Below are 27,944 nucleotides of genomic sequence, written 5' to 3'. Positions count from 1 at the left end.
TTACTTCATTATTTGCTGGGGCCTCTGCACGGAGGAGTATCGATAGTGAGATGGCTGGCCAGTTAATTACTGTATTGAAACAAGGTTCCCTTACATCCTCTGCTCAGCTCCAGGGGACTGTAAGAGAGGGGAGGTCGGCTAGCAGCAAGGGTGTGGCCACGCCCTCCCAGGTTCTCTGGCCCTCCCTCATTCTAGCCCCAAAGGGGAAGACAGGGTCCATGGAGGTTGTTAGAGCCTTAGAGGACTAGACACGCCCAGATGCAGCATGTTTGAAGGACAGGTTCCCTCAATTTCACCTCACCCCTACCTCCTACCATCCGTAGCCACGTGCCCTCTCTCCCCTGGAAGGAGCTGTGGGCCTTTAGGGCTCTCACTGCCCCTTTACTAGACCTCCATTTCTTTTCTTAAGGAAGGGAAGAGTCTGTGTCTGGGAGAGTTAAGAAGAGGAAGGCAAGGGGCCAGAGCTGTGCTGGACGATAGCGCCGCCACGAGCTACATGTGGCTATTTAAGTTAGTTAAATAAGACTAAAGTTAGTTATGTTAAAAAAAACTAAAGTTAAGTTAGTGAAATAAGACTGAAAATTTAGTGCCCCTTCACACTAGCTACATTTCAGGCACTCAGTAGCCATGTGTGACTAGCGGCTACCATATTGGATGGTGTATCCATCACCATGGAAAGTTCCAGCGGGAAGTGCTAAACTCTTCAACAAGCCCAAGGGTGGAAGGAGGGCCCAGAGCATCCCTGTGGAGGCCCTCACGGCCCCTCCCTCTGTCCTGGCTTTCTCCTGCCCTCCCTCCACAGGTGAGAAGCCCTTTGAGTGTAAGCTCTGCCACCAGCGCTCCCGGGACTACTCGGCCATGATCAAGCACCTGAGGACGCACAACGGCGCCTCGCCCTACCAGTGCACCATCTGCACGGAGTACTGCCCCAGCCTGTCCTCCATGCAGAAGCACATGAAGAGCCACAAGCCCGAGGAGATCCCGCCCGACTGGAGGATAGAGAAGACTTACCTGTACCTGTGCTACGTGTGAGGCGAGGCCCACGGCAGTGGCGGAGGAGCGGGGAGCAAGGAAAGAAGAGTTAGGGAGGGTGAAGTCAAGGAAGGACTGTGCAAGGAAAAAAAAAGGAAAAAAGAAAGAAAAAAAAGAGGAGAAAAAGGAAACCTGATAGCTGTCTGGCCTTGGATTCTCTCTGGGGCTCCAGGTGACCTGGCTGCCTGACCACTGCCCCTTCCCCGGGGGCCTCCATCCCTCCTCTCCTGCCTGGAGGTTGGCCTGGTTTTCTTGGGTGCGGGTGGAGGTGGTTTTGTTCAGCTCAGATCTTGGCATATTTTTCTCTTCCCTCTACCCAGACCCTCATTTTGTGTCCAGAAATGGAGGCAAGAGAGGGGATGAGGGGTCCTCTGGTCAGAGCCAAACCATCTCTGCCTGCTGTCCTCTCACTGACTCCTCGCAAGATGGGGGCTGGGCGGGGAGGCAAAAGAGGGCCCACAGATGGTGTGGCTGGGCTGGGTCACTGGTTGACGCTCAAAATGGCAGCTCTAGTTTGCTGGGGGCAGAGTGGAGTGGGGAGGGGCCCTCCTTCCCTTCTATCGCTCAGTTCTGTTGCTTTCCTCCGCTCTGCCACATCTGGATGGCCCCTCATGGTCTTCAGGAGCCTCGTGGCTCTCACCCCCTCCCCCACCCCTTGCCCCCTGCCTTCTCTTGACTCCTGCCCTCCAAGTCCTGGGAAGGCCCAGCCCCTTGTGGATGGGTGGCCTCTCCTGCCTCCTCCAGCTCCCTAGTGGAGAAGCTGACTCCAGAGCCCCCACTCCCATCCTTAGCTTGCTGAGAACCCGAAACAAAATAAATACGGAGTACCCCACCCTGGTCAAGCCCTGTCATGAGCGAGACCCTGCTGGGCTGCTTTTGCTTCCGAATGGAAAAACATAACAACTAAATACACACAATCCCACCAAACAAACACACACAGCCCCCGGCACCCCCTGTTGCAGCCCCTGGGAGCAGGGATCCATGAAAGGGCTCATTGTCCAAGGGAAGCATGTGGATGTCCTTCTCCAGATGTGTCTGACACCTGGACGAGGCGACACCCTGCCCCGGGGTCGGGGTAGCTGCCAGAGGAGGGAGTTGTGGAGTCGTCCTGGGGACCCTTTGAACATAGGGGCCCGGGGGACCCCAGACCTGGTGAGCTCAGCGGGAAAAGCCAGGTGCGGAGCGGGACAGAATTGCTGGCTTGCAGGGCCCCCAGTCCACAGGGAAGAGGAGGAGGAGTTGAAAGCGCTTGGCCTTGTGTTATGTTTTGCTTCTTTTCTGTGCCCCCTGTTCCCCTGTTAGCACATTGTACTTGAATTACCTCAGTTTTTTGTGACCTCATGAGCTTTTTTAACCCCTGTATCTCTTTTTTGGTTGGGGGTTGGAGGATTGGGGAGGGTGTTCTTTTCTGTTTCTTGTGTAAATTAATAGTCGGTTTAATAGACTTCAGCTGGCCGAGGCCCTCCCATCCCCTCTCACAGCCTTCCAGCTGGAAGGAGCTGTCCAGAAGGATCTGAACGTGAGAGCAGGGGGTCAGCAGAAGGGGGGCGGAGGGGTGGTGTATTGGGGGGCGCTCTGGGGTCACTGTCGGCTCTGCCCTGGGTGTGAATCATCCTCGCCCAGCGTCGGTGCAGCCTAAAACGCTCTGGAGAAGATCCCACCTTTCTTCCCATTTGCTGGGTCGTTCGGGTCTGGGGGCCTGTATCATTCAGATCCTTGCAACTGTGTGGTCCCACCTCCGTGTGCATCATCATTGCCAAAATTGGTCTGTTTTCAGGGCTGGTGTGGGGATGAGCCAGCCTTTGTTGTGTTGCGTTGGGGTGGGGTGTTGTTTTTCCGAAAGCTACCTCTTATGTTCGTCCAGTCGTTCTTCTGTTCCCTTCGCGCCTCCCGGTCTGCCGCGCTGCTCCCCCGTCCTCCCCAGCCGCCCCGCCCTGGATTTTGGAAAGCACATTTGCAATATTTGTGTTCACTTTGGGATGGGCCCTCCTGTTTCATCTCGTGCTTTATTTGTTAAGAGTTGTGTTTTTTTCCTCTTTCCTTTCTCTCTCTCTGAGAAAGTTGCGGCTGCGTTTGTATCTTAGGTTTTAAAAAGTGGTTTAGGGAAGCGGTTTTGGGGAGAAGGGTTGGGAGGAATATAGGGAAGTCAGAGGGATGGGTGCTGCTGTGACCACCCCCCTGTCCCTCGGCCCCATCCCTCCGGCCCTGCCATCTCGCCCACCAAATCTGAAGGCCTTAAAAATTGTGTGTTGCGGGAATATGAGCTGGGGGAACTGTGTCACTAGAGTGTTGATGGGGGATATAAAGTAGGCAGGATGCTATTTTGCAACTGTAATAATGACTTAGTGCTTTGGAAAGGAAAAAAAAAAATGTTAAATTTGAATATGTGACTAGAGCAGTTGTGTTTATAATGTGAAGAGAGTGAAGTCATTGGGGGAGGAGCGGTCTGTAAGAAATCATTCTGCACTGTTCCTTCTTCCCCCGGTCTGGGAAGAAGGGGAGACTGGCTGGCCCTCAGGGGATCTGTAAATCCCAGAAAACAGTATTGTAACAGTGAGATGTCATTCAACTTTGGTGGGGAAGGAAAAGAAGAATCCAGCTATCCCATAGGCCTAGCTAACCACCTCTTGCTCTCCCCCACCCTCCCCACGCAGCCTGGGTCTCCTCCCCTAGTCATCCAAGCTGAGAGGGTTGAGCTAATATTTACAAATTGTAATATTTTTGTAATGTTTGTTAGTTCCTTCGTCAGTTCTGCAGAAACTTGCCCTTTCCTTTTGTAATGTGAATAGGAAAAAAAAAAAAAAAGACAAAAAAAAAACAACCCACCAACACCGACAACAAGAAACTATCCCTTTGTACTATGTGTGTGCGTGCGCGCGTGCTTTTCGTGTGTGGTTGTGTGTTAAATCATGCAGTATTGTTGTGATCTGGTGTTGCAGCACTGGATGGTACTCAATCAGCACCTGCCCGCCCCCACCATCCCTAGGAGGGAGGGGTGCTCCCACGGAGGCAGGGAGAGCGGGTCAGGGCGCGTGCTCTGAAGGATACTGATGGGGAGACGTCTGTACTCTTTGCTCTCCCCTGCTCCCCCAGGAAGCCCCAGACACCCTCAACAGAGTCCAACATGCCTCTTTCCCAGCTTCCGACTCACAAAGACAAAAAAATTCTGACCTTGCCACGGCCTAACGGCCCAGGTGACGGTCAGAAGTTATCTAGAGGCTTTTAGATGTGTCTGGATAAAGGGGGCTGGGGAGACTAGGCGGGGGGAGGTTTCTGTCTCCCCAGGTGAGATCTGAATGTTTTCACTTGCCTCTTCTTTCTGCCATCTGGCCCCTTGGCCAGCCCGCTGCCTTTAGCTGTGGTACTGCTGACAAGCTTACTTGCTACTGCCTTATCCAGCAGAGTGGAACTTCTCCAGCCTGGAACGTCCAAGTTGGTTAATAGTCCTTTCCTGTGTTCAGCTCCTACAGGTGTGTCCCTTATGCTTTTGGTGACATTTCCCCCCTCACTCATGTGCTCTTTCCCTGTTCACTCCTTCACTCATTCAAAGCATTAAAATCCTATGTGTATATAGGATAGACAAATATATATAGAGAGAGATATATATAGCAAGAGAGAGATATAAAATAGTAAATATCATTGCTGCTTTGGGCTGCTTTGGAGGAGGCCATGGATACGGGGAAGGTAGATCTGGGGGGCAGGGGTGGGTAGGGAGGCTGGGGGACCCAGTGATTCAGTACAATCCAGGGATGCAACGTGGGCTTGTTTAATCTTTGTGCCTGAACAGTTTTTCCATGTTTAGAAAAAAAGAAAAAAAAACTGCTGCAATTTTTCACAAGTGTATGGTACCCTTCTGGATGCTGTTGGTACAACCGGCTGCAGGGGCATCAAGGCCCCAGAGGGAGAGGGCCATTGGCTTACAGCAGTGGGGGCAGCCTTTGGACTCGGTCCATGAGGGGGAGCGGGGGGTGGGGAGATTTGTGGCCAGTTCCTTGCAAGCCCAACAAGAGTGAAAGCTGGGGGTACTGGACATAAGACAGAAAAGGAGAAAAAGATCAAACTCTGTTTGTTCATTTTTCCTAGGCCTCTGTTATATCTTTTTTTTCCCCCTCCCATCTTGTCTCCTCCTTCCTGGAGCTTCATGGTGGCACTTACCTGGATATTTCAGTTGGAGGAAAAAAGCCAGACTAACCCAACATGGTGGGACTGATGGCTGGAGGAAAAAGGCAGAGCTGACCAGGATAGGGGTGCAAGACAGCCCAGGGAAGTTGGGTCAGGGGAGAAGGGTGCTGGCCCGCAGGCCTGTTAGCCAGCAGCCCTGCCTCCCTGAGTCCTTGGCGTCCCGCTTCGCAGACAGGGTACCAGCCTCTTGCTGTGTCATAGAATTTGTTCACATAGTGTTATGCATGATCTTTGTAAGGTTAAGAAGCCGTGGTGGTGCACCATGACATCCGACCCATATATATAAAGATAAATATATATATATATGTATGTAAATTATAGCACTGAGGGCTGTGGCGCCCTGCTGGACCAAGCAAAACTAAGCCTTTTGGTTTGGGTATTATGTTTTGTTTTGTTATTTGTTTGTTTTTGTGGCTTGTCTTCTGTCGTGACAGCACAAGTGCCAGTCCGATTGTTCTGTATTACAGAATGGTGTTTTTAATTAATTGATGTTCTAGTTCATGTCTACCTCAGCACCTCCTCTTAGCCTAATTTTAAGGAGGTTGCCCGATTTTGTTTCTTCAATTTTACCGGTTACTTTTTTGTACAAATCAATCTCTCTTTCCTTCTCCCTCCCACCCTCCGTCTCTCTTCCCCGCCCTCCCTCTCCTTTCTGGTTGTCCCATTCTCTCACACTCTCTCTCTCTCTCCCTCCCCCGCTCCCTCCCCCACCCCCCACCCCCACGCTGTGCTCTCTGGTCCTGTGTGTTCTAGGCCCCAAGCAGTTCACTCGAGGTTGTGCGTCCTGATTGCAGCTTCCCGCATCGGCCTCTGTTTCGTGTAGATTGATGCGTTTCTTTGTAATTTCAGTGTTTCTGACAAGATTTAAAAAGAAAAAAAAAAAAAGAAAAAAATGAATTTACTGCTGCAGGTTTTTTTTCTCTCTCCATGTGTCACTAAGTGAAGTTTGTGCCTTCTATAGCAAAGAGAATATTTTTTACATCCTACTAACAGTAGATTTTTTTGTAGTGAACATTTTTTGTATTTTTATTTATAAGTCTCATAAGAAAAATAGCAATGTTCAGTTGTATACCTTGAATCTGCAGTTAGAAGAGAATAAAGTCAATTCAGTTGTCTCTGGCTTGACGTGTCCCCCTTTTCTTTTTTAAAGTGCCTTGTCTTTCTGCCTCTTGGGTGGGGAACACCGTAGAGGAACTGAGATTTCTGTCTGGGGATAGGAGAAGAGAAAGCTCTGCATTACACACATTCAGCCTTATTTATGTGGCACTTGTATGCCATATTTACAAGGCACATACCCAGTCCATAACAGACTTTTCAGCTTCAAAAATAGCACTAAATACAGTGTTGTCGTTTGATCCTTGGTACAGTGTACGAAGTAGATGCTCGTTCGTTTACTCCTTCAGCGTGGGCAGTTCATCCAGTCGCATGGACCAGCTGCTGCTGAGGGCCTTGAGAATGGAGGCAGCAGAACAGACAGACCCCTGCCCGCAGGGAGCTGACCTTCTAGGGAGCCGCTGAGTTGCAATCCATTTCCTTATGTTTTAACTTGCTCGGGACACACAGCTGGTGAGTGGCAGAGTCAGAATTGGCATCCAGATCTCCTGATACCAAATCAGGTTTGTTTTTCCCAGGGCTCCACAGGCAGGGGGTCTCCTGTCTGGTCTTGATCATAGAGACCTTTTCAACTTTTCCTAGCAGCTAAGCAAGCTTCAGAAATTTCTCAACAAGAAGCTGCCACCCAATTAAAGCTCCCTGGGTCTGTGGCAGCCACGCCCCGTGGAGAAGGGAGATTGGAGCAGGTGGCCCTGTGCAGGGAGGGAACTGGCGGGAGGTGGGGTGCAAACACAGCGTCACCACTAGCAGAATAAAGCATTTCCAGAAAACTCGAGGGGCACCACTCCCTTGCGCCTCCTTTCCCTGTCTCTGGGCCAACACTTCTCATCTAGGCCTTTCATTTTTCCTCTTACTGGGGGCAGGAGCATAGCCCTGGTCCTCTGTCGCTGTAACACCAGTTCCACCCAATCCTAGACGCTCTGGTTCGGCACCTCTTCCCCAGGCCATCTTACCCACGCAGCTCCAACCAAAATAACCCGTCTCCTCACCAAGACCTAGGGACACAGCAATGATTGCTACAGTGGTCCCTCCAAGGTGTGACACCAATGCCAAGCCTCAGGGGCCACCTGACCCCCAGCATTGTTGGGAGGTTCTGGGAGCCTTGCTCTGCGTAATACCCTCCTGGCAGGCAGCTTGAGTGGAAAGCCTGATGCTTTGCCTCACCAGCCTGCTCTGGACGTGGATCGGAAGAGCGGCCTTCCAGCCCCTGTGCTCCTGAGGCAGGCCTGGGGTCTGCATGGCCCCGGGGTTGTGGGGCTGAGAACCACCTGGAGCTCTGCCTACCTCCCTGGATGACCTTCCCAGGAAGAGGAAGGGACAGAGGGCGGTCTCTCAGTCCCTGCACGAGCTGGCTGCTCTGCCTTCAGTTTCTGCTCTGCTGCTTTTCTCTCTGCTCTGCTCTTTTCCTTTCATTTTTCCTTCCCCTCATCTCTCATTTTTCCTCTCACCCAATCCTCCTCTCTCCCCATTCCTCTCTCCTTCTCTCTGTCTCTCATTATTTCTCTTGGGGTTTCTTTTAGCCTTCATGTCTCTGTCCCACATTTTTTTTCCTCTCCCATATTTCTCATCTTGGAAAACAATCCTTTGCCAAAGACATACGTGGTTTGATTTTGAGCCTCTGCCCCCATTCCCCCAAGCCATCCGTCCCTCCCTTTCTTCTCTGGGTCCCACTCATTCCCCAGGCCTCCCCTTCCCTCCCCCTCCTTCCCCCCACCGGCCTCCCTCCCCTCCCCAACGCTCCCTCCTCCTTGGGCCTCAGCTTTCTCTTGACAGATGGGAGGGCAGTGAGCACTCCCTCTTTAAAACAACATTTAATCGCCGTTTTCTGTTCTTGGACATCAAAGCTGGGGCTTAGGCGCTGCGCTGGGGTCGCGCGGTGGCGCGGGCTCTGGGGGAGAGGAGGTGAGTGAATAGGGGCTGGGCTGAATGGGCTTTGTGTGGCCGCTGGGGTCTGCCTGCTTTACATGCTCTTTGACCCAGATATGATCTCATGGAGAGAAAGGGGCCCTGGCCGGGCCATCCTGAGAACGCTCCGTGGCCTGACTCCATCGCCCTCCCTCCCTCCCTGGGGCAGGCGGCCGGCGCCGCCTCCTGCCCGCCCCCCTGCCCGCCCCGGCCGCAGCTGCCCTCTGCCCCAGCCCTGCAGCAGCGGGCAACCTCCTCCAGGACGGGACTGGCCACGAGGGCGCTCTGCTGGGGTCAGAAGAGGGGCCAGGCAGCCGAGGGAGGGGCTATATTCCTCCTGAATGTGTCTCCAAGGACATTAGGCGGGAGTCACCCCCTCCCCCCATGCCCACAAAGTCCCTTCCTGTCCCAGGCTGCTCAGCTCGGGTTCAGGTGGTACTTGGATCACATCCTATCAACCATAACAGCTCTCCTTCCAGCCGCTCTGTGGGGTTCCCCTCCTGCCACAGGTGAGAGAGCCGAGGCCCCAGCCAGCAGGCTTGCCAAAGACTCAAGCAAGTTGTGGCAGGTGAGATGAGAGAGATGGCGAGCTTTGTCCAAGGCCATGGCCTTCTCCATCTAGCTCAACATTGCCCAGCGCCCCCACCCGGCTGCCTGCGGAACCCCTTGCCCCCCCCCACCCCCCCCACCCCCCCCCACCCCCGCTAGGAAGGGGAGAGGGCTGGGGGTACAGACCCCAGGTGCTCTGCCTCCCTCTGTTTCATCCTCTGCTTTGTGGCAGCCAGAGGGATTTTCCAAAAATGGAAATAACGCCATGTCACTCCTCTGATTAAAGTCCCCGGTGGATCCTCATTACTCTTAGGATGAAATTCAGACTCCTTAACAAGGCTTACAAGACCCTCAGTGATAGAGCCCCTGTGCCCACCCCACCAGCCTCGTCTTGGGATCACTCCACGTCACTTGGCCACCCCCTACTCTATGGTCCAGACAACTGGACCAGAGATGGCTTCTGGAAGACACCGAGCTCCATCCCCTGTGGGCCTTTGCAGGTGGGAACTGCGCCCACAGACGTCCTGACCTCCCTTCTGTGTGGCTATCTTGATGTCTCGTTACTCAGGTCTCAGCTCAAACCTTAGCTCTCTCAGGAAAGCTTCCCTGGCCACCGAGGCTGGCTTCAGTGCCCTCCTACACAGAGCCTCCGGGGTTCCACCTGCTGCAGTGCACCACAACCACCACTTTCTTAACTGTCCCCATTCGTCCAACTGCGAGCTCCTTGAGGGCGGGAATTGTGTGTCGCGTATCTTCATATTCCCAGAGCCTAATGCTGTCTGGCCCGCGGTAGCTATCCAATCAATCTTTGTTGAATAAACGGATGAACAAAAGAGAGGGAGAAGGAGGGAAGGAGAGAGGCAGTTAGCATCGGGGGCTGAGGTTGCAGTGGCCAGGGACAGGTGAGACTGCATAAGTAGGTGCCCATCACGTGCCAGCCCAGGTCCCTCTGCGTGCATGCATGTCACAGGCTGCATCGAGACCCCAGCAGCGGCGCTCCTGCTCCCTGTCACATGTGCCCATATTGGCTCATAGAGACACCTGCACTGTGTGTGCCATGTGCAAAGGGAGGAGCAGCCAGCACAGGACAGTGGCACATCACAGGCAGGGAACTGCTTGGGCATCACTGGGTGTATGTGTGTGTGTGTGTGCGTGCGCATGTGTGCATGTGCATGAAGACATCTGGTCCCGGGCCAAGATGGGGGGCCATCCCCAGCTCTCTCCGTGGTTCTGGGCCCACTCCCGGCCCCTGCCCCTGGTGGGCTGGCAGGAGAGCAGGCTCCTCTCTGGGCTGTGTCTGCTGCTCTCTGGGGGGTGCGTCGGTGAAAGTGAACTCAGTCATTTAAACCTGACTCCACAGCCCTGCGCCCCCTGCAGCGCTAATTACGCTGTAGTTCTAAGCTGATTGCTGTACACTAAGCTTAAGCCCTCCTTTATTTACTGACTACATTAATAGCAAAGCTCCTGACTGTACGCCGGCTGGCTGCACCCCGTTCCTCTGCATCTCCCCAGGAATGCGGGGTGCAGGGAGCAACCTGGCACAGAGCCCCCAAGTCTGATACCCCCCCAGAGTCACCGGGGCCAGACAACAATGAGAAAATCATTGCCTTCTTCCATACATATTCCCAGACCCAAGGGAGGGGTCCTTCTCTGGTTCGGACTCTTCCACAGAGCGGGGAGCACGCTAGACACCCCAGCTCACCCCCCAGAGGGATATTCTATTTCAGGACACTGGGAAACTTCCCTTCGGCTTTCACAACTCCTGTCAGGTGCAGAGCACTGGCCGCATTTTACAGACAGGTAAACTGAGTCTGTGACCCTACAGCTGTGGATGGTGGAAGTGGGACTTGAAGCCAAGCCTTCTCATTCCAACAGCTTTCTTTCCTCTCCACCATGCTGCCTGTCAAGCATTCCTCCCCGCTCCCGGCGCCTGCCCACCCAGGTCTGACAATTTCCTTTTAATTGTATGTTCTCACAGTTCCCACTCTTTGCCATGAGGAAGGAAGTCCTGCATGGAATCAAAACCTCTAGCTCCCAGCTTTTTCTGCCTCCTTCACATGCTTGCCCAGAATTTGCTGGAAACCCGTGGTACCAAAGCCTTTCCTTCATTCTCAGAAGCTTCTCCCAGGGCAAACTAAGTCAAACCTTAGCTGCATCCCCACCTCCCTCCCCCACGCACGCCTGGGGGAGTCTGGGGTGAAGAGGCCAGCTGCGGGCTTCCGTGGGATGGTGGCCTGCCTGTTGTCCTGTTCCTTGGTGCAGGAGTGTCTGTAACCATGCTGGCTGGCTCTGCCTGCTTCTGTGAGTGCCCTCACATCCCATGAGGCTGAGCTGGGCCATGACCGTAGGGCATGGCAGCCTTCTGAAGACCAGGTGGGCACCATCGGGGGCAGCATATGGACCCATGTGATCCAGCAACCCAGGCTCTGCTCTGATTAGAAATGGCATGGTGGCTGCTGTGCCACCCAAGGAAGAGGGGCAGCTGGGATCTTGCAGAAAAAACCTGGGGTTCAGAGTCGAGGACCTGGGTCTGAGGCCAGCTCTGCCATTTACTGGTTGACCTTGACTGCAACTCAGAACCACTCTGAGGTTCTATTTCCTCAACTGTAAAAGGAGGTACAGTAATGCCTGCCCCTTCTACCCTCAGGACAATCGTCAACTCGAGCAAGGCAGGTGAATCAGCCTTCTAAACACCACAGTGCCATAAAAATGAAAATTATAAATGATTAGCGGGCTCAGGGCTGGCCTGGGAGGGGACCTGATGGCCTAGACAGTAATTTCCAGGGTAGAAGCCCTCATAGCCAGGACCCCGGAGCCTGGGGTCTAGAGCGGACCGGTCCTCTGCTGGCATCACCGGGACTCTGTTGCCACCTAGTGGGCACTGGCTGCAGGTGCTTCTGCTGCTCATGTGGGTCTGGAAAATGACTGGGAAGGCCTGTTCCCTTGTAAGTGGCTTTGGATCCCTTGGGTCGCCTGCTGTACCAGGTCGGGCTGCGTAAGGAGAGAATGTGGTCCAGATTTAATCCAGAGAAGAAACACCTTCAACTACTTGGGAGACAGTTCGGTTGGCCTTCCAGAAGTTCTCCTGAGCCACTATTTCTATCCTGACCCTTTTTCTCCCACCTTTTCCCCCACTGACCAACTGGCCATGTCAAATCCAACTCCTCCCATGCCCCAAAGGCTGGTGTGGCAGCTGCTGCCAGCCAGCCAAACCCCAGGGATCCACGGGGCCTTGTCTTACACTGAGGGAGGATCACGCACACATCACAATCCAGCTCCCCACAAGCTTTGTTGCTGGGAGAGAAGCAAGCAGGCCCAGCAAAGGTTGCACAAGGAGCTCAGAGTGCCCCAGGCCTGGCTCACTGAAGGCCTGAGAGGTGACAGCAGGAGGCTGGGGACAGTGGGACAAACTCACTTCCTGAGAACCTTCAGAGAGCCTAAAAAAGCCATCGCGGAAAGCCGCTGAAGTCAGCTCCTGCCTCGAAAGAGAACTGTCCTTCTAATACAGCGAGCAAGCCTGTGCCGTCCCCACAACCTGCCACAGCCCCACTCCAGCTGTTTAGCATCTGAATTCTCAAGTTCACACCTGTGCCCCCTGGGAGACAGTGCACAATCCGATTCCCTCGGACATTTGGGTCTACAGATAATTTGATTGGAAGTGATCTTAGGCTGGATCATCTTGTCTCTCCTTGCCTCTTGGCCCCTCCAGCCATCTCAAATGAATGCAACCAAAGGGTTTAGAAGACCTCTCCCAACGCTAAACTTCTAAGATTCTATGACTCTTGCCAACTGTAAAGATCCTCAGAGCAAAGGCTACCTCCCCCTCTGTATCATCTGTTAGCACTTGTTTAAAAAGCAGCATTTCACTTTTTCTCCCTCCCCTAGATCAGCGGTGTCTTCAGCTTAGAGTGAGCTTCTAGTGACACCAGGTGGGGAGAAGGCAAAAGCGCATGCATGAGGGTGGGTTTTGATGGGCAGAGGAAGGAAAGGCTTTCCCTAAGAAGTCCCCATTTGGGAAGGGAGGGAGTCACAAAATGGCAGGAGTAAGGGGGTGGGGGGCTGGACAAGTTTGGCTTGACTGATTTTCACCTTATTCTCAGAAATCTCTTGGCAATTAGCATTCCTCCTTAACACCCTATCCCAGGCACAGGTCCTTGACCTTTCCCTCAGTTCCCAGAGCACAGCTGAGACCGGGCGGCAACATTTAAATTAGATTCTCTGAAGTCTCAAGGACAAAACAAAAGAAAATAAGCACCAAGAACGACCTTACATTAGCCCAGCTCTCTGCCTTCCTGCTCTCAGGAGAGAGGGGCCATCTTTAATCCCTACCACCCAGAAGTCCCATAAAGTGGGTCCCTAGTAACGTGTCTAAGGGATCACGTGCTGTCCTCGTATCAAAGGTCACTCCCTTTCTTGCCCTCCGGGTCTCATCCTCTGTCTTTCCAAGTTCTTTGCTGTGCACTTTTCTCTTCTCTCTGCTGCATTCACTTCTCCCTCCCAACCAGATTATTCCCATCGGCATGCCAACGGCTCCCATTCGAATAAACTTTTCCCTAACCCCACAGCCCCCTTCGGTTACCATCCAAATCCTCTTCCTCTGAACAGCAAAATTCTCGAGATAGTTGTGTATAGACACTGTCGTCTTCATTTTTGGTAAAGCTTCTCATCTGAGTTTTATCTCTTTCACTTCCTTGAAACGGTCTCGCCAAGCTCATCAGGGGCTCTATTTTCCAAAACACATGGCTACTTTGCTGTCTTCATCTTACTTATCTTTCAGCAGCTTTAGACGTAACTGGCTCCTTCCAGAAACGCTCTCCTGGTTTTTCCCTCCCCCACATGCTGCTGCCTCTCAGGCTCCTTGGCCGCCTCCTCTTGCTCTGCTGGAATTTGCATATTATATTAGACCAGCTCTGAATGCTTCCTTGACCCTCTTACCTTGTCTATCTCCTCCCCTCACTGGTGTCTCATCCACTTCTGTGGCTTTTAGTATGTGCTCATGACCTCAAATTTTAGTTTGGGAGTCTAGAGTTTTCCACTGAGTTCCAGACTCAGATGCTTAACTGACACATACATTTGAATACCTAATAGGCATCTCACACTTAACATGCTCTTACCAGAAGCCTTGTCCACACATCTCTGTGCCTGTCTCTTCCACTGGGTGCAGGATTATTAACCTTTTTCTTCCTCAAATCCGAGCCTCCTTGTCAACTTCATGTTGGCTATCTTGGGGCCATCTGAAAGAGTCAGCGTGGATGGGAAAGGTAACACTCTTAATCTGATGTGTGCCACAGGACTGAATCCCTTTGTAAGAGAATTTTGAATAATGAGCCTTTATTGCTGGAAGCCTTTTCCAGTCTTATTTCCTATAATTTAGGGCATAGAAGAAGTCAGCTTACCTATATCCAAGAAAATACAAATTACTGGATTCCTCCAATTTTCTTTCATTTCTTCTTGGAAATTTGTCTTTTTTTTTTTTCCTGAATTCATCTCTTGATAATTATATCTTGCTACAAACACTGGAGAACAACCAACATACACTAACATTCTGGTTCTTTCCCCACAGTTTCTCTTTGAGCTATAGGCTTAGTATATACTTGATCTGCCTTTCAAGTTGTTGCAGCCAAGACTTTTCCTAAATGTGTAGTTCCTGCCTATCATGGGGCTCCATTTTCCTAGCCAAGCTCTCCTTGCTGCCAGTGAAATCATCTGGCCACTGTCTGCTTCTCTGACCCACCTCCTTCCACTTTCCTCCTGCCACTGTTCTCAGCCTCACTGCCTTCCATCTGCCCCCAGAGAGGACAGGTCTTTGCATGTGCTGTTCCCTCTGCCAAGAGCCTCTGCCCCCTAAATCTTTGCCTGGCTGCCTCCTTCACACATAATTCAGGTCTCAGCTCAAATATTGCCCCTTGGTGGGGTCATGCCCGACCATCCCATCTCAAGTTTTTTTCCCCCATAGCATTGACCGCCATCTGATATTTTCTTTATTTGTTTCATTGTCATGGTCCATGTCCCATCCCCCTTGCCTGTAGCCTTTGCAAGAACCAGGATCCAGTTGGCCTCATTTGCCACTGTATCCTTGGTGCTTAGAGTGGTACTTGCCCCACTGTCGGTATGACAACAAATGCCAATGCTCATACAATACCGTGTGCCAGACACAGTTGTAGTTCTTTGTTGAACACTTTTTTTAGTGAAAAATTTCAAATATACACAAAAGTAGAATAATATGATGAATCCCTTACAAAACCCATCGCTCAGATTCAACATTATCAAGATTTTGCCATGCTTGCTTCCTCTATCCTTTCTTTCCTTCCTTCTTTTTCTTTCATTTTTCTTTCCTTTGTTTCTGTTGAAGTATTTTAAAGAAAATCCCAGGTATCATGTCACTTCCCCCCCCACATACTTCAATGTATGCATTTTTTAAAATGAATTTTTCTTATATAACTTCAATAGCATTCATACACTTTCAAAAATTAGCAGTGATTTCTTAGTATCGTCCCTCAGTCCTTATTCAGATTTTCCTGATTACCTCAAAGATAACTTTCTAAAGTTGGTCTGTTTGAATTAGGAGCCAAACTAGGTCCACTCGCGGCCTGGGTTTGTAATTTCTATTAAATATCTCCTTCCTCCCATGCTGTTGACTTGTCGAAGAAACAAGTGGTTATTATTAACTATCCAGTTGGAAATGATGAGGGCCCAAATGGGACTGGGTACAGGGGGCAAAAAGGAGGAAATGGTCTGAAAAGAACTTGTGGAGTAGAGTCATCTGGTCGACCCTGCTTTGGCTCAGTAGAGTGGTGACATCACTGGCCTCTCTGAGGCATCAGGAGCTATGTAGGAGAGCAGCAGTGGCCTTTCTCCCTCTTACAGGATCTCTGGTGTGACAGCTGAAAGGAACCCTCAGATCAGCTAATTATAGCTCTTGTTTTAGTCCCTTGCCCAGCCTCCTCCAGCTGGGCAGAACATCTGTACAATCCTCCCACTTCACAAAATTCCCTCTCTATCTTGCTTCCTCTGAGGCTGTTGAGAGAGGGTCAATCCCCATACGCCATACTTACCATGGTTCCCAGACCAGCTGTGTACCAAACCCATGGAGTTTTGTTCTGCTCCTTGAACATACACTCAAATATCTGGTTCCCTATCCAGACCTTCTGAATCAGAACCTGTGGGCATGGTACGTGGGAGTCTGTATTTTAAATACAGATGATGTAGCCAATTCACAGATCCTCATCAGAAACCTTGTAGAATACACCAATGGAGTCAGTCCTGAGATAAAATTTGTAAAGCAATTTCTGCCCGCAGATTACAATTCCTTTGGGGTCAGTCATATTCCACCTTTATAGCTTGTGCACAATTTTCATTAAAGTTTTGAATATGCATCCCAATATTTGTGTGTTTATTTATGCATTATATACATGTACCACTGTACTACCATATTAAGTATAAAATACACTAAAATAAATTTTTTAAAAAATTTAACAAGTAAATAAAAATAGAAGTTCTACTATTTGCTTCTTGCAGCCCCGTGGTTTTTCTTGGATTCCCATCTGTGGGTTCCTGCTCTGGGGTCTGTTCAGCCCGTCCTTTGCCCAAGGCTTCCCAAGGGAGTTCCCTGTGCAGACCTTCCAGATATCGTGAAAAGCTCCCTTCTTCTATAACATTCTTTGTCATGACCCCAAAGCCTTCTTGGAGAGAGGTTTGCCTGGTTCACCTGGGCTAATTTTTTTTCTCTACAATGTGACCAGTGGAACCCTCCCAAATTAGTTGTGGAGCAAGCAAACAAGTTATGTCAGCAGTCAAGTCTTCCATTCTTCCTGTGGTCCTCTTGGATCCCTGGGGGCTCAGGAAACGAAAATTTCCTAACAGATGTATTTAAGGCTGCAGGGGGAGAAAAGGTGATTGAAGGCCTGGAGGAAGCAGGAGGCAAATTGAGGTAGGGAAACCTAGAACTCACCATTTCTAGGCTTCTTGATTCCTTCCTGTAGATCTGAGTTGCCACCAGGTATCATTTTCCTTTAGCCTGAACAGCTTCAAAGGAAGTATTTCTTGTCCTGCAGGGTTATTGGTAACAAATTCTCTCAGTTTTCACTTATCTGAACATGTCTTTATTTCATCCTCATTTTTGCAGACTGTTTTTGCTGGATATGGAATTCTGAGTTGACAGTTATTTTGTTTGTTTAGAGCTTTAAGGATGTTGTCCTTTATCTCCTGGTTTCCACTATTTCTGATGAGAACTCAGCCATGAGTTACATCATTGTTCTCCTGTATGTAATATGTCATTTTTCTCTGGATGATTGCATGATTTTCAGAAGTTTAACTATGGTGTGCCTAGGTGTGACTTTCTTTGCTTGGGGGTTTGCTGAGTTTCTTGAATCTGTAAGTTGATGTGTTTCACCACATTTGGGAAAGTTTTGACCTTTTTTCTTCATATATATGTTTCTACCCCATTCTCTCCCTCCTTTCCGTCAAGGATTCTAATTACATATATGTTCAACAGCTTTATTTTTTTCCACACGTTACTGAGGCTCTGTTCATTTTGTCTCAATCTTTTTTTCTCTCTCTTCTTCAGACTGAGTAATTTTTACGGCTCTGTCTTCAAGTTCTTGGACTCTTACTTCTGCCATCTCCAATCTGCTGTTAAAACGACCCAGTGAATTCTTCATTTCAGACATTGTATTTTCAGTCTAGAATTTCCTTAAAAAGAAGTTTCCACTTCTCTCTTGAGATTCCCTGTTTGCTTCTTAAGACTATATTTTTCTTTAATTCCTTGAACACGTTTATTATAACTGTTTTAAAGCTATTTAAACATCTAGATCATATCAGGGCCTGTTTCCATTGATACCTTTTATTTTCGTGGGTAGCACTTTTCTGCTTCTTGGTGTATCTAGTAATTTTTTTATTGTAGGCTATATTGTGAGTGATCTGTCAGAAGGAGTCTGGATTATGGTGTTTTCCTTTAAAGAGTGTTGTGTTTTGTTGTGACAGGGAATTAATTTATCAAAAGCTTTCCTTGCCCCTATCAAGGCTTGGTTTTAGGCTGTGTTAGGGTGACTTTAAAGTAGCCTTTATTCTAGGGCATGGTCCTTCTTCCCAAAGCATCACTTTTCTGGTGTCTCAGCTGAATGCTGAGATAATACGTGCTGCAACAAGATCTTTCCACTCGGGCTGGAATGATGACTCCCAGCACCATGTGACCTCTGGTATTTCCATTCTTCTCTCAACTCCATAGCAGGCAGTCTCTTGCAAAGTCTCAACGTGTGCATGTGCAGCCCAGTTCTTGACCAAAACCCAACAGAGAACCTGTTATGGGTTAAATTGTGTTCCCCCAAAAAGATACATTGAAGTCCTAACCCCTAATACTTCAGAATGTGACCTTCATTTGGAAAAAGGGTCCTTATAGAGAAAATTAAGTTAAAATGAGATCATTAGGGTGGGTCCTAATCCAGAATAACGGGTGTGCTTATAAAAAGTTGAAATTACACACAGAGACATATACGCAGAGAGAAAGCTGTGTGAAGAAAAGGGAGAGACCAAAGTGTTGCATCTACAAGCCAAGGAATATCAAAGATTGACAGCAAATCACCAGATGCCAGGGAAGAGGCATGGAACAGATTCTCCCTCACAGCTCTCAGAAGAAACCAATCCTGCTGACACCTTGATTTCAGACTCCTGGCCTCCACAATTGTGAGAGAATAAATTCCTATTGTTTAAGCCCCCCAGTTTGTGGTACTTTGCTATGGCAGCTCCAGCAAATGCATACATGCCCACAAAGACTTTTGGTGGCCCCTCTACATGACTCCCTCCTTCCTGGCAGCCAACCCCAAGAGTTCCATTCGCTTTAGCAGCTCCAAACTCTGATCTTTGCTTCTGAGCTCAGCATGACGCTAGACTCTTCTTGGGTTCCACCTTGCTGTGCTGTAGTCAGGAAGTTGTCCCCAGGCAGACAGCTGGTTCATGCTGGGCTCCCTTTATGGGTTTTCCTTCTCTCAGGAGTTGCAGCTGTGCACTGCCTGTTGTCCAACGCCTGCAAACAGTTGTGTCATGCATCTTGTCCAGTTTCGTAGTTGTTTATGGTGAAAAGTAATTCCAATATTTGTTACTCCGTCATGGCCAGAAGTGAAGTTTCTGTTCTAAATTCTTTATTTGAATTAACTCATTTAATCCTCTCAACAACTCCCTGAGGTAGGGTATTATCCTCATGAGTTCCAGAAAAAAACTGAGGCAAAAAAAGATTAAATAACTTGTCCAAGGACATATGTTCTAAACAGAGGAGCTAGATTTTGAATCTAGGCAGGTTAGCTGCAGAGCCTATGTTCTTAAACATTAACCTGTTATCTTACATAATAGGTGCTCAATGAATGCATTTTGAATAGATGAAGAGACGGTGGTCTCTTCTACCTTTATTGCCATTTCCTTCTGTTCCACCTGCCCAGGAAAATCCCAACATTACACCAATCCAGTATCTTCACTCTCCAGCACCCAGATTTTTAGCATGATGGAGAAAATCACACTTCTGGGCAGACTGAACTCCTACCAAGTTATGCGGACCTTTGACAATACCTAATAATCCTGTATTTCCCTAGTGTTTGCCTTCCATTTGCTGTTGGTTTTCTCCTCTAATCTCAAACACTTGTACCTTCCTTCTTGTTATTTTCAGGAAAAACACAATTTCCAGCTGTGAACTCTCAGTTTCCTTCTCATTCCTATAAATTTGACTTTTATTGGCACCCACCCTTGCCTTTTCCTCTACTGTCAAAATATTTAGTATTTTTCTCTTTCTATCTAAGGATCATCCACTTTTAGCTGCCGCCTGATGTCTTTCCTCTCTTTCACAGCCAAGCTTGTGGAAGTGTCAGTCACATTCTCCGTCTGCACTTGCTCATCTCCGTAGTATTGGAAGTCCTAGCCAGAGCAATCAGGCAAGAAAAAGAAATAAAAGGGATCCACGTTGGAAAAGAAGAAGTGAAACTGTCACTCTTTGCAGATGACATGATTTTATTTTTATTAATTTCATCCTTAGGCTTTCTTCAAATGTATGTTATTCTTTTTTGACTTCTTGATTTTGGATGCTTAATTCTTTATTTTTTCTGTTTATTAATATAAGTATTTAAGATCATGAATCTTCCCCTGCTTTATTTTTGTCTAGTTGTAGGATTTTTTCCCTATGTATTTTTGATTTTTGTTTTTGTTTCCTCCTTGATCAAAAAGTGTTTAAGAGAAAAATTTAAAAATTTCTGTGTGGTAGGGTCTCTTGTTTTCTGGTTTTGTAATTAAATCTAGTTTATTGTATTTTGATCACTGTATGTTATTTTATATTATTTCTACTTTGGGGAAGTTTTATAATTTCTCTGTGGTTTTATATTCAGTCAATTTTTTAATATTCTATGGATAGCTTTTAAAAAAGTATACCTCTGTTTTCAGATTGCAGAGTTCAATATACAGAGTTCAAATTTGTATTATTGATTACATGTTTATTTCTTCTCTATCGTTATTTACTTAGGAAACCACGTACATAGGAAATGTGTCCTTTCCTTGAATATGGGCTAGGAATTGTCAAGACCCCAGACTTGTCCCTACTCTCAATCTGGTGCCAGAGCAGAAGAAATGTTACTGTGGTGGTTTTGCAGCCCAAAGCATTGTGAGGAGGGGGAGAGTGATTTCCATTGCTCCTGAGTGGGGAATGGAAATAGGGCAGAGAGAAAGAGTTACAGGCACAGAGGTTGGGTAAACGGGATGTTGAAACCCTTGTTAATCAGTGATCTGGGACCAGATCATGCAGTGTCATCTCAGGAGGTGCCAGCAGCACAGACAAATGCCAGCCCCCTTGCCTGGCACCAGGTAAGTTCCCCACCCCACCCCTGGTGAAGGAAGACTCTAAGTGACTGAGATTTAATGTCTACCACCCATTTGAATGAGACTCGAAGAAGAAATTCAGTTCACTTATGGAACAAGTATGTTTTGCACACTCAGCCCACAACATCTGTAGCTCCAGCTCATATCTCTCTGAGAGTTCTAGACTTGCATCTGGGTTAGATTAGACTTTTCAGCCTCAAATTGAGTGTGCTCCAAACTAAACCCATCTCTTCTCATCTCATCCTCCTCACTCCTCAACTAAAACCTGTTCTTGTCTTCCGTATTTTACTAAATATTATCAACATCCATTCAGTAGTCTAGGACAGAAACCAGAGCATTGTGTTGGAGAGTGTAGTTCAGAGAACACTAAAGATTAAAAACCAACTAAGGCATCTCCATCCTATTATTGCTCATATGTACTGGGGCTCATAGGGAATTTAGTTTAAAAATTAGGCGTGTTTTAATTCAGTAGCATTTCTATACTCTAACAATGAACCAACAGAAAAAGAACTCAAGAACACAATCCCATTCACAGTCGCAACAAAAAAGAATAAAATACTTTGGGGTAAATTTAACCAAGGAAGTGAAAGACCTATACAATGAAAACTACAAGATTTTTCTGAAAGAAATTGATGATGACATAAAGAGATGGAAAGACATTCCATGCACATGGATTGGAAGAATAAACATAGTTAAAATGTCCATACTACCTAAAGCAATCTACAGATTCAATGCTATCCCAATCAGAATCCCAATGACATTATTTACAGAAATAGAACAAAGAATCTTAAAATTCATATGGGGCAACAAAAGACCCCAAATTGCTAAAGCAATCCTGAGAAAAAAGAACAAAGCTGGAGGCATCACAATTCCTGACTTCAAAACATACTACAAAGCTACAGTAATCAAAACAGCATGGAACTGGTACAAAAACAGCTGCATAGATGACTGGAACAGAATTGAAAGCCCAGAAATAAAACCACACATCTATGGACAGCTAATCTTCAAGAAAGGAGCTGAGGGCATACGATGGAGAAAAGAAAGTCTCTTCAACAAATGGTGCTGGGAAAACTGGACAGCCACATGTAAAAGAATGAAAATTGACCATTCTTTTTCACCATTCACAAAAATAAACTCAGAATGGATCAAAAACCTAAGGATAAGACCTGAAACTATAAGCCTTCTAGAAGAAAATATAGGCAGTACACTCTTTGGCATCTGTATTAAAAGGATCATAGGACACCATGTCTTCTCAGACAAGGGAAACAATAGAAAGAATAAACAAATGGAACTTCGTCAAACTAAAGAGCTTCTTCAAGGCAAGGGAAAACAGGATTGAAACAAAAAACAACCCACCAATTGGGAAAAAATATTTGCAAGTCATATATCCGGCAAAGGGTTAATCCCCATACTATATAAAGAACTCACACAACTCAACAACAAAAAATCAAACAACCTGATCAAAAAATGGGCAGGGGACATGAACAGACATTTCTCCAAAGAAGATATATGGATGGGCAATAGGGACTTGAAAAGATGCTCATCATCACTGATCATCAGGCAAATGCAAATCAAAACTATATTAAGATATCACCTTACACCCGTTAGAATGGCAAAAATAACCAAAACAAAAAGTGACAAATGTTGGAGAGGTTGTGGAGAAAAGGGAACCCTCCTACACTGCTGGTGGGAATGCAAACTGGTGCAGCCACTATGGAAAACATTATGGAGATTTCTCAAAAAATTAAAAGTAGAAATACCATATGACTCAGCCATCCCACTACTGGGTATCTATCCAAAGAACTTGAAATCAGCAATTCCAAGAGACCCATGCACCCCTATGTTCATTGCAGCATTATTTACAATAGCCAAGACATGGAAGCAACCTAAGTGCCCATCAACTGATGACTGGGATAAAGAAGATATGGTATACATATACAATGGAATACTACTCAGCCATAAAAAAGGATAAAACCATCCCATTCACAACAACATGGATGGACCTTGAGGGTATTATGTTGAGTGAAATAAGCCAGATAGAGAAAGACTATCTCTGCATGATTCCACTCATATGTGGAAGTTAAACACATGGACAAAGAGAACAGATTAGTGGTTACCAGGGGAAAGGGGGGTGGGGGGGTGGGGATGGGCACAAAGGGTGAAGTGGTGCACCCACAATATGACTGACACAATAATGTACAACTGAAATTTCACAAGGTTGTAAACTATCATAATCTTAATAAAAGGTAACAAAAAAAAAATTAGGCATGCTTTTTAAATAGTTTGAAAAACCACTGTAGGAAAGGGTGCAATACAGTGGAGCAAAAGGGACTAGAAACCGTTCCATACAAGCCAAAGCTACTGAAAAGCCCGGGGGCCAGCGTAGGAGTGGAGGGTGGTGTCGCTGGAGGAGGGACCTGGAGAGGTGGAGAAGAGGAGGCGAGTGTGACAAAGGTGAATGGCCGAAGGGAGAGGGTTTAGGAAACGTCCTTCATTGGCTGTCTGGTCATCTAATTGTTTGAGGGCCAAGGGGAGTGACTAAGCCTAAGCTTTATCAAGAAGGGCCAGGGTCCAGGGTTCCTTCCCAGACAAACCCAGGGTTCCTTCCTTCCTCACTGCTCCCCATGGCTTTTCAGGAATCCACGGTGCCTGATGTCTATCAGGCGAATTTTGAACCCACAGCCTACCTGGACTACTTCAAGTTGGGCCAGAATCCTTTGAGTGATGAATTCCTCCATTTTCTGCTAAAACACTACAATGCCACTTTTAAATCAGGTGCTGGGTTCCTTCAACCCTGGGGGAGGTTGGGTGGCCATGCGAATCTTAAATCAGATGCTGGTGTTTTTCAACTGTAGGGCAGGTTTGGGGTGGGGGTGGAGCAGGGCGGTCAGACAATTGACAGGAACTTTGGACCTTCAGAGAGTGTGAAACTGCCCTACAGGAAGATTTTATATATACTTAATGTATGGTACATGGTGAGATGCCCTCAGTTTCTGCGGTCTCTGAGGTCAAGATTTTCTCCTCCCATGAAATCTAAGAACTGTGGTCTTTGATGGTCCTGAGCGGGCCTGCCTTCTCCCTCTCCCTGACAAAAGAAGCTACATGCGCATCACGAAGTGTGGGAAGCCTTGCTCCAAAGTCCCAAAGTTCGCTCTTCTGCCTGATTACCACTGAGGACAACAAAAACATCCTGGGCGAGTGGCTCTCAGATTTGCCCCTAGGGGAAGAATGGTGCTAGGCAGGCTGGGCCATTAAATCAAATAATAGGTATCTTTTCATGATTCACATGAGAAGAACATCTAACTCCATAGCTAGAGTTTTCCCAATTAAAAATTTTCTGCCGTAAAATTTTCTTAAACTTTTGATGGCTGCCTGAATTTATCTGCCACTATTCCCTATGGATAAAACACATGAACAGGGAACAAACAAAAGGTAACAAGAGCATCCAGGAGCAAATGAGCAGGTGAAGTTCAGCAGGTAGTTGGAACCCTTGGGTCCAGCTAGTTTCCTCTCCTTGTTGCCTTGAGGTTTACCTCGGAAGCCCTTGGCCAGGTGGGCATATTTTGTGTTAACCCAGTCTCTCCCTGGCTGGAGAGAAGGCAGGATACAGAGGGGAGACCAAGGGCTCTGTGAACAGGCCCTATATTCTCCTTTAGTCCACACACTGCCAGGCAAGTTTGTGGGAATACAGTCGGTGCTCCATAAATGTTTGCTGATTGTTCTTGGAATGTTATAGATGATCTCAGTGGGGCCACAGGGCCCTTCAGCAAAAAGTGCTTGGAATAGGGAAGCCAGGGTCCTCAGGAATGTGACCAGATTCCTTCTGTGAACACTTATTGAGAGGGTGAATTGGCAGTTGAAATGGCAAAGTCGGTTCTCTACTAGTTGCCCGCCACCCAAACAAACTCTTCTGCTCCAAACTCTCCCCTCCTCCCCAGACTATCCGTACTCAGTGCCCAGGACTGTGCTACGTGGTGCCCGAGGCTGTCAGTGCAGGCAAGATTCCTGGAGTTTACATTCCCAGATGACCAACTCGCTACAGCCTCTCCAAATGGGATAGAGAGAGTACAGCCTTTTGGCAAGTGTGGCCCTCAGAGCCATGCTTTGGTACAGATAATCTAGAATGTTCCTGTTCTAAAGCAGGTGGACTGAAAGGCAAACTCCTGATTGACATTGGCTCTGGGCCCACCATTTATCAGCTTCTCTCCGCCTGCGAGTCTTTCGAGGAGATCATCGCCACCGACTACACAGACAAGAACCGCCTGGAGCTGGAAAAATGGCTAAAAAAGATGCCAGGGGCATTTGACTGGTCTCCAGTGGTGAAATACGTATGTGAGCTTGAGGGGAACAGGTAAGGGGTTTGCTGTTTCTTTTGGGAACTTCATGATACCAGGAGCTTCACTTAGCTCTCTGAATCAAGAATTTTCCAGAGGGCTCACGTAGAAATGGCAAGGCAGATGGAAACTAAGAAGTAAGGAAGTCAGTGGGGCCCCAAGAAGAAGAAAGGAGGAAGAGTGAGATATGAGTCCTATAAAGACCAAAAGAGGGAACAGAAATAGATGACTAGAGACAGACACGGAGCCAGAAAGAAACTGTCATGAAAGCCTACCCAGAATGCCAAGGTATGACCCCAAGCAGCTATGGAATGGCAGGGCAGCTGCCCGCTGGTTGTTTATGGCAGGCACCCATTCTGATTGGCTGGGACACCTGTTGTTCCAATTCCAACCTCCAGGTGGCTCCAAGCTTGTGTAATCTTTCTGTGGACCACATGAGGTGGGGGACAGAGTTAAGACCAATCTTGCATGCAGGTGGAACAGAATTTACTTACCTTGTGTAATCTCAGGGCACCAGGAAGGTCCACCATAACACCTCCACTCCCAAAATATGACTCTCCCTAGTTAGGTAACCTGATTGAAGTTGTACAGTGAATTCTTATTCCTTTTACTTAAGACTAGGACTTTTTTAAAATGCAGAACTGGAAAGAGTAAACCTTTTAATTACTAGTCCTTATTCACACCTCAATATGAGTGAGCCCCACATCCTGAGAACAGGTACAGGTGAGAAGAAAACGTGTGTGGTCATGAGGAGGTTGAGTGGAGTGGCCGGGGGACACGGGAGGGAAAGGTATTGGAGAGACTGGGGGTCCCCAACCAAGTCTACCAAGCTCGCTTTGTAGTTCTCCTCAGCTGACCCCAGGCAGACTTGCCCTTTCTTGTTGCCCTTGCCTGAGTCGCATTAAGCGTGGACCTAGCTGAACGAGAATGGGCTAACTGCCGGGAGTACAAGCAGGAGAGGGCCTGGAGGTGGAAGGAGCACTGACCACAGGGTCAGCAGGTCCCAGGCTTGACCTTGTCAACAGCTGGCTTCATGACCCCCTCTCTTTCTGGGACTCAGTTTCTTCATCTGTAAAACTGGCAACCTCATATTCTGGGAGTCTGTGTGAAAAAGGCAGGGAATGACTAGGAGTGCTGTCTGCATCTCACACGATGAGCATGACCCAGCTGGCCACTCTTTCCTCTTCACTCCAGAGACAAGTGGACTGAGAAGGAGGAGCGGCTGAGGAGAACTGTCCGCCAGGTGCTCAAGTGTGACATTCTGAAAGAACGGCCCCTGGAACCCGCAGTCCTGCCTCCTGCTGACTGCCTCATTTCCTCGCTGTGCCTCGAGGCTGCCTGCCCCACCCTGGGGGCCTGCCGGGCAGCCCTGCGCCACCTCAGGACCCTGCTCCGGCCCAGAGGCCATCTGGTGCTGAGCGGGGGCTTTGAGACCACCTTTTACATGGTGGGCGACAAGAGGTTCTCCGCACTGCCCCTGGAGGAGAAATTCCTGCTGGAGGCCCTGCAGGAGACGGGCTTCACCATCGAGAAGCTGGAGAAGGCTCAGCGGCCTGCTGAGGGCTCAGACGACCGCTCAGACTACACGGGCATGTTCTTCCTCGTGGCCCGGAGAAGGGACTGATGCAGCAGACCTGGAAGGAGCCAGGAGCGAGCAGGGGCAGGACTGCCACCTGTCATTCTGCCACCTCATTTGCTTGCCTCTTCATTTAGCCAGTTTCATTTAGAATCCTTACCAGCAAATGCTTTTAGAGTCTTATTGTACATGATTGCCAGGTAAACAGGGATGTTTATCTCAAACAGAGAGGTTTATGATATACTCCACTAATAGCCGAGGGTTGGGGAAAGAATTGGACCAGAGAAATAAACCTGTGCCTCCTCTGGTTTCGAGGGCTCCTCAGGGTTGTGTGGAGTGAAGAGGGTGGAGTCCCCCACGATCTCCTATTTTAGGTAATTCGGGACTGCACAGCTTCTGAGCTCATCTACCCGCTGCATCCTCACCCCGATAATGCTGCAGCCCCGCCCCAGGAGAGGAAAAGAACACAGGCCCCGTGTCAGGAGACACGGATTTGATACTTGGCTCTCTGGCTAACTTGTTCTTGTGACTTTAGCTGGATTGTCAATATCTCAGAGCCTCAGTTTCCCCATCTCTGAAATGGAGATAATAACATCCCTCCCCAGGGTTATTATGAGACCCGAAAAATATAACATGAATACACTTGGTAGAGAACTACGTGAACACTGTGTGCGTACAGGTTTTGGCTGACCCTATACATGCGTGTAATAAGCAGTTCTGAAGAGAGCTCGAGAAGTTGTTTTCCCTCTTTGTCCACTGGAACCCACCTAACCCAGTTTGGGACAGGGATGGGGCACTTGGGAAAGACTTTTTCAAGAAATCAGCAGCAGATCAGAGAGATCTAAAGGGTGGCCACGAGTCAGCCAGGTGAAGGAAGGAGAATGAAGAGCAGGAACTCCCAGGAGCATGTGCCGAGACCCCGAGGGAGTTAACATACTGTGTTTGGTGAACTTCAAGAAAAACTGAAGACACTTGGGTACAAAGGTTAGGGCCCTGTCCCTCTAGGGCACTGTTAACACACTGGGCGCCTGGCATGGTAGGATAGGCCAGCCCTTCAAGGGGGCAGAGAAATGCCAAAGCTGTGACAGTTGGTAGGGGGCGGGAGGTGGGCAAACAGGGACTTTACTCATTCAACAAATATTTGTCGAGTGCCTACGTAAAGCTAGGCACTGTGCTACATGTCAGAACCTTTGCCCAGGTCTGGGCCTCACACTAAACATGGTTGCAACATCTAAGGCCTTGATTATATTCTACCCAATGTGTGTGCATCTCTGTATATTCCCGTGTGCGTATGTGAATAGGTGCTTGTGTGTGTGTGTGCACACTGACGATGGTAGTAGAGGGTGGGTCAGATCTATCTGTGGTGCCACCACATGAGTCATAGGTGATGCTGACTCCCGAAG

The 27,944-nt window shown here is 48.3% G+C and overlaps 2 protein-coding genes across 7 annotated transcripts in view; both read left to right on the top strand.

Annotated features, from left to right (window-relative positions):
- ZBTB16 (zinc finger and BTB domain containing 16) overlaps positions 1-3,853 on the top strand; it is a 183,941-nt gene extending 180,088 nt beyond the window's left edge. For all 5 annotated transcript variants that reach the window (XM_014855496.3, XM_044753322.2, XM_070490259.1 and 2 more), the window contains one exon: positions 803-3,853. In XM_014855496.3, coding sequence (XP_014710982.3) covers positions 803-1,032 — 230 coding nt within the window. In that variant the 3' untranslated portion in view covers positions 1,033-3,853. The remainder of the gene's footprint in view (positions 1-802) is intronic.
- Positions 3,854-23,196: 19,343 nt separating this feature from the next.
- LOC106840236 (nicotinamide N-methyltransferase) lies at positions 23,197-27,204 on the top strand. Of its 2 annotated transcripts, none has more exons than XM_014855499.3 (3): positions 23,197-23,406; positions 24,775-24,982; positions 26,160-27,204. In XM_014855499.3, exons 1-3 carry the CDS (start codon positions 23,256-23,258, stop codon positions 26,587-26,589), a joined length of 789 nt encoding a protein of 262 aa, XP_014710985.1. In that variant the 5' UTR covers positions 23,197-23,255; the 3' UTR covers positions 26,590-27,204. The 2 variants fall into 2 exon arrangements, with proteins under 2 accessions (XP_014710985.1, XP_014710984.1); XM_014855498.3 differs by having other exon boundaries at positions 24,772-24,982.
- Positions 27,205-27,944: the final 740 nt, after the last annotated feature.

Source organism: Equus asinus, chromosome 20 (genome assembly GCF_041296235.1).
Source record: "Equus asinus isolate D_3611 breed Donkey chromosome 20, EquAss-T2T_v2, whole genome shotgun sequence".
Lineage (NCBI taxonomy): Eukaryota > Metazoa > Chordata > Mammalia > Perissodactyla > Equidae > Equus > Equus asinus.
Note: the sequence above shows the minus strand (reverse complement) of the source record. Positions and strands in the feature narration are given on the sequence as shown.